Below are 9259 nucleotides of genomic sequence, written 5' to 3' on the forward strand. Positions count from 1 at the left end.
ATCCCTGGCAGGAAAGGAGGAAAGGCAAAGCACAAAAAGTGAGCGCTGGCTGAATCCATCTGTTTTTTCTTTTCCAATGGAGATAAAATTCATATCACACAAAATTAACCATTTAAAAGTGAACAGTTCAGTGGCATTTAATATACTCACCATGTTGTACACCACCAACTACCTAGTTCCAAGGAACCCTTGTACCCATTGAGCAGTTGCTGTCTAGCCTCTGGCAACCACCAATCTTCATTTTGTCTCTGTGGCTTTACCTCGTCTGCATAATTCCATCTTTTTTTTTTTTTTTTTTTGCGGTACGCGGGCCTCTTACTGTTGTGGCCTCTCCCATTGCGGAGCACAGGCTCCGGACGCGCAGGCTCAGCGACCATGGCTCACGGGCCCAGCCGCTCCACAGCATGTGGGAACCTCCCGGACCAGGACACGAATCCGTGTCCCCTGCATCGGCAGGCGGACTCCCAACCACTGCGCCACCAGGGAAGCCCTCCATCTATTTTTAAAGAGCTTTCCAGGAGGCCCCACCCAGCCTCTTCTGCTTATAACTCATTGGCCAGGAATGTGTCTGATTTTTGACTGGGCACATTGCTGCTCTCGACAAAATCAGCACTCTGTCATTTCATATTCTAATACTTACTGAGCACCTACAATCATATTTTATTGATCCTCAGACCCATGAGTTCTTTTTACACCTTAATTTTTTCAAAATAAGAATCGTCTTATAATGATAACACAGTCGGCCTTCTACATCCACTAGTTCCACATCTGCAGGTTCTGCATCTTTGGATTCAACGAGCCACAGACTGAAAATAATTTTTTTTAATTAACTAATTATTTTTTTTATATATTTATTTTGTCTGTGTTGGGTCTTCGTTTCTGTGCGAGGGCTTTCTCTAGTTGCCGCGAGCGGGGGCCACTCTTCATCGCGGTGCGCGGGCCTCTCACCGTCGTGGCCTCTCATTGCGGAGCACAGGCTCCAGACGCGCAGGCTCAGTAGTTGTGGCGCACGGGCCTAGTTGCTCCGCAGCATGTGGGATCTTTCCAGACCAGGGCTCGAACCCGTGTCCCCTGCATTGGCAGGCAGATTCTCAACCACTGCGCCACCAGGGAAGCCCGAAAATACTTTTTTTTAAATAAATTAATTTATTTTTGGCTGCGTTGGCTCTTCGTTGCTGAGCACGAGCTTTCTTTTTAGTTGCGGCGAACGGGGGCTACTCTTCGTTGGGGTGTGCAGGCTTCTCATTGCGGTGGCTTCTCTTGTTGCAGAGCACGGGCTCTAGAGCGCAGGCTCAGTAGTTGTGGTGCACAGGCTTAGTTGCTCTGTGGCATGTGGGATCTTCCCAGACCAGGGCTCGACCTGTGTCCCCTGCATTGGCAGGTAGATTCTCAACCACTGCGCCACCAGGGAAGCCCCTGAAAATACTTTTTTAAAAGATTCCAGAAAGTTCCAAAAAGCAAAACTTGAATTTGCCACATGCTGGCAAATATTGACATTGTATTTACAACGATTTACATTGTATTAGCTACTTTAAGCAATCTATGATGATTTAAAGTATATGGGAGGATGTGCGTAGCTTATACACAAATACTAAACCATTTTATATAAGGTCTTGAGCATCTGCAGATTTTGGTATTCACGGGGGTCCTGGAACCAATCCCCACGTGGATATGAAGGGATGACTGTATCACATTTTTTAATGAAATAGGTGCTGGGGATAAATCGATAAATGAGACAGACAAAATCCCTGCCTGTGTAGAGCTGACATTCTAGTGATGAGGGGATAAACAATTAAATGTAATAAATAAGAGTATTATTTAATGTGTTAGAAGATGATAACTGCTTAGAAAAAATTAAAACTAGAGCAAAATCAGGCCCATTTGGTAGATGGACAAGGAACTGGTTGATGTAATAATGTACTAGTTACCTATTGCCATGTAACAAATTACCCCAGGATTTAGGAGCTTAAAACCACAGACATGCATTACCTCAGTTTTTGTGGGTCAGGAATCCACAACTGGCTTATCTAGGTTGCAAACAAGATGTCAGCTGAGGCTGTGGACATCCAAAAGCTGACTGGGGCTGGGGGGGTCCACTTCTGAGATAAATCACACATATGGCTGTTGGCAAAAGGCCTTAGTTCCTCACTAGCTGTTGGCAGGAAACCTCAGTTCCTTGCCATGTGGGCCCCTCCACTAGGGCTGCTTGAGTGTCTTCATGGCTTGTCTACTAACTTTCCCAGAACAAATGATTCAAGAGTGAAAGCAAGGAGAAACCCACAATATCTTCTATGACCTAGTCTTGAAAATGACACTGTCACTTCTGCTATATATTCTATTTGTCAGAAGTGAGTCACTATGTCCATCCCACATTTAAGGAGAGGGGAATTTGAGGCGGTCTCTTAAATAATTTGTGGAAATTTTTGGAAACCACTACAATTAAATGGAGTAGTCAAGAGGAGGGTAATATTTGAGCAAAGACTCAAAGGAGGTGAGGGAATTAGACATGCAGATACGGGGTGAGGGAGCAGATTGTTCTGCCAGAGGGGAGACCTGGAGCTGTCGCGGCAGGAGCTTACCTGGCATGCTGGTAAAGAAGAAAGAGAGAGTGACACTAGGAGGAAACTAGTGGCACTGCCACACTTCTTTCCTCCATTACTAGCTGTGTGACCTTGGGCAAGTCACTTCTCTGTGAAATGGGAATGATAGTAACTACTCACAGGTTGATTATGAGGTTTAAATAAAATGCTACATGTAGGGACTTCCCTGGCAGTGCAGCGGATAAGACTCCGCACTCCCAATACAGGGTGCCTGGCTTCCATCCCTGGTGCGGGAACTAGATCCTGCATGTATGACGCAACTAAGAAGGCCTGGAGCCACAACAAAGAAGCCCATCTGCTACAACTAAGACCCGGCACAACCAAATAAATAAATAAATATTTTTTAAAAAATACTACACGTAAGGCATCCAGCTCGTGTCTGGTACATAGTAAACACTCAATAAATATTAGCTAATACTATTCTTGTTATGATCTGGTGCAGTAGCCTCATTCTCATCATCCAAGCATCTAGTACAGTGGTGCAAGTCACCCTCTAGGGGCTCTTGGAGGACATGGCCCTTAGGGCATCTGTAGAAATATCTCCCCTGCTCTACAGCCTTGAGGAAAAGCTGCAGAAGAGATGAACTTTGCCTTCCAGTCAAAGCCTGGAGCTCAGGTCTCAGAGCAGCCTCCAGGGTTAAATGCCAAGTCTGCCAAGCTGCTCGGCAGGGTTGAGGACCCTGCTCAGCCAGGGACTGGGGAGCCAGCTCAGAGGTTCTAGAGCGAGGTCTTCCCTAGGTACCACTCCTGAGCCCTCCAGTCTCAGGCAATCTTTGCCTCGGGTGCTAGAAATGGGGCTGTCCGCAAGAGTAAAACCCAAAAGTTCTTGCCAACCAGAACCTGGGGTCTTTGAAACAAGTTGAAGCCACTTGGAGTGGATCTTTCTATAACTCCTCAAGAAGAAGGACTGGACACAAGGAAGAAGAGGGAAGAATTGCATTCTCACTTGGTGACACAAGATGGTCCCTAGGAACTACTAGTTCCTTCTACTGGTGACCACTGACCAGTGCCCAGTGGGTCAAGGATTAATGTGGCCCTGTCAACTCATGCCAGGTAGACTCAAGGGCTTTTCCCCCTGCTCCCCACCATGGGCTCAGGAAGACATGGCTTGGGGTGAAAGCAGCTTGGATCAGTGGGGACTGCCGTGCCCCAGGACTACAGATGTCCCGTCCAGCCCCTGCTCCACCACACACACCTCGTGACCTCGGCCAACTTCCTGAGTTATTTTCTGTGCTTCAGTTTTCTTCTTTGTCAAAAAAGATAATAATTCTCACTCTGCCTGATCTATTCATTCAATGAATTATTAAGTCCCTCCTATGTGCCAAGCACCATTCTAATGTCTTAGCAATACGGTGCAGAAAAAGAGATGCAAGGCCTCTGCTCTCAGGGAGAGGGAGAGAGTCTGAAATAATGCCAAGTGGTGGTAGCGGCTGAAAAGAAGAGCAGAACAGGGTGAGGAAATAGAGTGGGATAGAGGTGGTCAGGGAAGGTCCCTCTGAGGGGGGACATTTAGAAGGAGATCAGAACCAAGGGAAGGAGTGAATCATGTGGATGTCTGAGGGAACAGCATCCCAGGCAGAGGGAACAGCATGAGTCCCGAGAGACGAATGTGCCTGGGCGGTCCAAGCAGAGCAAGGAAGCAATTCATGGAAGTGCTAGAAAGAAACCAGGTTCAACCGGTGCAGTGCTTTCACAGCATAAATTAGATCACGTCACTCCCCTGCCAAAGTCCTTACAGGGCCTAACAGGGCCCTTTCAAGGCCTCACGTGGTCTTCTTCCCTCTGGCCTCTTTGACCTCCCCCACACCAAGCTTCCTCTGCTCCAGTCACCCTCCCTCCTGGCTGTGGCTCACACCTGCCTCCAGGATTTACCCTAACTCACGGGTTCAGAATCACCTGCAGGGCAGATTAAAATGCAGGTGACTGGGCCCCAGCCATTTCTGATTCAGGTCTGGGGTGGGGCCCCAGATGTGCATTTCTAACAAGGTCCCTGGTGATGCTGATGCCTCAGTCCCTGGTACGACAGCTTTAGCAGTACACTCCAGTTGTCCCCTCTGCTGGGACCAGTTTGCCCCAGACACCGCGTGGCTACTGCCCTCTCCCCCTCCAAGTCTTTGCTCAAACCTTGTGGCCTCAGTGAGGCCCACCCTGACCATTCTGTGCAGTACTGCACACTGCCCCCCTGTACCCCCAATCTCCTCCCTAATCTGTTTTTCCTTTTTTCCATAGTGTCTACCACTTTCTAACATGTGAATAACTATTTTACTTAGTTTGATGTTAACTATATGTCCCCAAGTACCCAAGAGTGGTTCTAACCCAGACCCCATCAACCCCTGAGGACCCCCTGGATCCTCCAGGGATCAGCTAACTGCCAAATTCCTATGCAATAGTTTGTGACCACGATGTCTGTAGTGCTAACCTAAAACAATAAAACAGCCAGTCATTTTACCAGCAAAACAGGTTTATTCAGGAGCAGCAAAGAATTGTAATTCGGGACATACAACTATGGTGAACCACACACAAGTCCAAGTAAAGCAATGGAGAGGAAACTCTTTTATAGAGGAGGAGGGAAGTTGGAAGTGTTGTTATAAACAAAAAATCCATTGGAGGAAACTAGGAGTTTGAAGTATAGTGACTTTTCATTGGCTGACTTGTGACAGTCTCTCATTGGCTGAGCCGTTAGCAGGCAAGGAGAAAAATCTTTCTTCCTCTACTGGAAAGTAGGGTCACTTCCTGCTGGAGATGCAAGGTAGGTCTCTTCCTGTTAGGATCTGTATTGAAGCCCCAGTGGCACCTTTGTGAGAGCTCCCCCTTCTGGGCTCCCAACTCCATTTCAGTGAGGTTTCCCTCTATTAATTTTCAGTCAGTAGTTTTCATTAGATTCTCAAAGACTTACTTGATCCCCAAAGCTTGAAAACCTCTTGTAGATCAATATCTGGCATAGAATACATGCTCAGTAATACTTGTTGACTAAATTAAAGACCTTTTAAAACATTATTCACACACACACACACCCCCCCCCATTTTTTTGAAAAAGGAAAACTGTTCAGTGGCACATTGGCTCCCAAATGTTGGTGTCCTTAGACAACTATGTCAGAATGACAGGGTTGCTTTGTAAAAATACAAATTTATGATTCAAAATACTCTCAGAGAGTCTGAGTCAGGGGTTTGGGTGGGGCCAGAAATTCAGTATTTTTCAAAGCCTCCTGCTTCCCTCCCACCTCCACCCCTCCAGGTGAGTCTGAGGTGCAGCCAGGTTTAGGAATTTGTGTGAACTCTTTACTGGAGAGGGACTCAGGAGACTCAGTTCCCATGTGCAGCTTTTATACTTTGCAAAAAATGTGATCACACCCATGGTCACTTGTGACCTTCTCACAAGCTCTCAGGTGACCCGGCAGGGACTCCAATCTCCCTTTCACTGAGTAGAAAGCTGAGGCCCTGGGGAACCAAGTGACATCCCCTCGTGACACCCAACGGTCATACTGCCTGTGGGTGGTAGACATACAATTAGAACTTGGGCCCCTGGACTCTCACTCTAGGGTTCTCCCCTCTGCACAAACTGGATAAACCCAGGTTCCAGGAAATCCCAAGGACACTACCAGGGGAGGAGAGCCAGAGAAGGGAGGGGCAGAGTGGCAAACACGTGGAGGGTACAGTTCAGGAAGTGGTCTCTTGGCCACCAGGAAAGACTCCAGCTGCTCTAAGGACACAGGCATTCACATGCTAACTCTGCTTGTGTATGACCCCAAGACACTCACTTTCCCCTTTATGTGCCTCAGTCTCCTTATCTGCAAAATGGGGCTGATATCCATGCCCTGCCTCCAGTAAGATGCTCGTAGAATATATAGCACTCTAACACCCAAGTTATAACTATTCTTATCAAGGGAAGGTGCAACATCCCCCGCTCAGAAGATCTCTAGGGACAGAAGTAAACCCAGCCTTTCATTCATTTGAGGTACATTTTTGAGCACCTACCATGCACCAGGCATTGTGCTGGACACTGTGCACGCATCACCTCATTTAACCCTCACCACAAGCCAGTGGGATTGGTGCTGTCGTTGTCCCGTTTTGCAGAGGAAAAAACTGAAGCTCAGGGGAATGAGTTGCAATCCATTCCGTCATCTGTTCATTCATCCAACTTTTACTGAAAACCTGCTCTGGGCCAGGCTCTGGGCTACGTGCTGAGGACATGAAGATGAACAAGTCCTTCAGGAAACAAGCCCATAAATTACTTTAATAACAACTCAGTACATGCTTCCACAGACAAGGGAGTGGGAGCCGGAGGAGGAGCAACTGGCTCTCCTGGGATTATGGGGATGGGCAGCTGATCTTCCGCGACCCTGCACCACCAAGGTGCCTGTGCCCTGTGTAGAGGTAGAAATCAAAAGGCCTGGGTTCGAGTCTCGCTTCTGTCAAGGCTTTACTGTGTATTCCCAGGTAACCCCTCCTGCCGCTGAGCCTTGCCAGTTTTCTTAATCTGGAAAATTAAGAGGTTAAGAGGTTGGGCTTGTGATCCTGCAGTCCTGGGGGCCTAAACCTCTGGCCCCCCTACTCCACCTTCTGGTCCGTGCAGGCTTGGCCCCAGTCAGCCCCAAGACTAAGCGTAGGGCAGCCAAGACCAGACAATTTGAAAAGCGCCAAACACCCCGCTCCCAGACAGAGCTCAAAGCCGGAGGCGCCGGCCTGAGGCCCAAAGGGCGGAGCTCTGACAGGGGCGGGGTTGAGGCCTCCTGGAGGGGAGGTGCGGCCCGCCCAGGAGCGTCTCATCCAGCCAATGAGCGCCCTGGACGGGGGCAGCCCCGCCTCTGGATATAAGAGGGCGCCGAGTCCGGGGGCACGACGCGGAGGTCTAGCAGCCCGACTGTGTAGGTGTGCAGGGTCGTTTCAGCCCTGAGCTGGGGTGCACAAGAGCTCTGAGTTCGGTGTGTCGTGGGCTGCGCAGGAGCACGGGTCGGGTTCGGTTTTCCTTTGCCCGCCTGAAGTGCGGAGAAGGCAAGGGGCTCGGATCCCTCGCTGCAGAGGAACAGCTGGCCGGGACCCGGGGACGCCCGCCCTGACCATCGGCCCGCCGCCGCCGCTGCCGGCAGTCGGCCCGCCGTCATGGCCGACCACCTGATGCTCGCCGAGGGCTACAGCCTGGTGCCGAGGCCGCCGCCTGCCGCGCCCGCCCATGGCCCTCACGCGCTTCGGACGCTGCAGCCCTACTCGGGCCCGGGCCTGGACAGTGGGTTGCGGCCGCGGGGGGCCCCGCTGGGCCCGCCACCGCCTCCACCAGGGGCCCTGGCGTACGGGGCCTTCGGGCCGCCGCCTGCCTTCCAGCCCTTTCCGGCCGTGCCACCGCCGGCCGCTGGCAGCGCGCACCTGCAGCCCGTGGCGACGCTGTACCCGGGCCGCGCCACCGCGCCCCCCGGCGCCTCGGGAGGACCTCCGGGCCCGCAGCCGGTGCCAGGCGCCCCGGCCCCGCCACTGCCGCCGCCCGCGCACGCCCTGGGAGGCATGGACGCCGAACTCATCGACGAGGAGGCGCTGACGTCGCTGGAGCTGGAGCTCGGGCTGCACCGCGTGCGCGATCTGCCCGAGCTCTTCCTGGGCCAGAGCGAGTTCGACTGCTTCTCGGACTTGGGGTCGGCGCAGCCCGCCGGCTCGGTGAGCTGCTGAGCGAGGCCGGGCGCCTGCCTGCGTGCCCGAGAGAAGGAGGCGGGCCTGCCCGCCGGACTCCGCACCCAGCGCCTGGACCCCGCACGCACCCTCCGTGAGGGTGGAGGCAGCAGTTAGTGCACCAGAGCCGACGCCGGGCTGGGACGCCTGGCCTCACTCCAGGCCCTGCCTCCTGCAGAATGACAGTTTGGGTTCATCTCTGCCCCGGAGCCTCAGCGGTAAAGTGAAGGGGACTGGACGCCCCCTTCCGGACTCCCCAGTTCTTAGATTCTGTGTCCTCTCCTCTCGGACCCTCCCCCGCCCCAACCCCCAATCTGAGCCATCCCAGGCCTCTGCCTGATTCCCCCTTTCCTTGTGCAAACCACTGTGGTAACTGGGTGCCTGGAGCCGCCCACCCGCCAGGCCCCCACCCCGCTGCCTGGGCCCTGAGGTCGCTGGGCCTCCCGCCCTGGGGAGGGGCAGAATGTACAGCCCTCAGCCCTGCGGAGTGGAGCAATACCCCATCTGACCTCCAGCACCACAATAAAACTGGGTCACTTTACAGTCTGGTGTTTTCATTTCCTTATAACTCCAGCTATATTTGTCTTCTAGAGTCCTGAGGCTGTTGGAGGCCCTGGGTGGGATGGAGGACACAGCCCCTGGCAGTGGTCAGGAGAGGAAACTGACAGTTTCTTTCGAAAATATCTGCGAGTTGTGCAATTGTTATGTCATAATCTGGAAGGCAGAGGCTGCCGCCACTGCGTGGCAAGGTAACCCAAAGGCACCGAAGACGGACTTCCCGGCTCTTGGGGGTGCTGCCCTCACTGTTTGCTCCGCATGGAGGCTAGAGGGGAACGGGGTGTACCTGAGGGTTCAGGTTCTGGCTTTGAACCAGAGCTCTCTCTCTTGTTCAAGACACCATCCATTGAGATTTCTGAAGCCATTTCCTCAGAGACAGATGGGCCCGGTCTTAGGTGGTTGTGAGGGTCACATGCAATGTGAGGCCTTTAGCACAGTGCAGG

At 52.0% G+C, this 9259-nt stretch overlaps 1 protein-coding gene across 1 annotated transcript; it reads left to right on the forward strand.

The window, feature by feature from the left end:
• Nucleotides 1–7450: 7450 nt before the first annotated feature.
• On the forward strand, nucleotides 7451–8781 carry CITED4 (Cbp/p300 interacting transactivator with Glu/Asp rich carboxy-terminal domain 4). The gene has a single exon (XM_082659274.1). It carries the CDS (start codon nucleotides 7701–7703, stop codon nucleotides 8256–8258), a length of 558 nt encoding a protein of 185 aa, XP_082515400.1. The 5' UTR covers nucleotides 7451–7700; the 3' UTR covers nucleotides 8259–8781.
• The last annotated feature ends 478 nt before the right edge of the window (nucleotides 8782–9259 follow it).

This window comes from Grampus griseus (assembly GCF_964374135.1).
Source record: "Grampus griseus genome assembly, chromosome: 1".
NCBI lineage: Eukaryota > Metazoa > Chordata > Mammalia > Artiodactyla > Delphinidae > Grampus > Grampus griseus.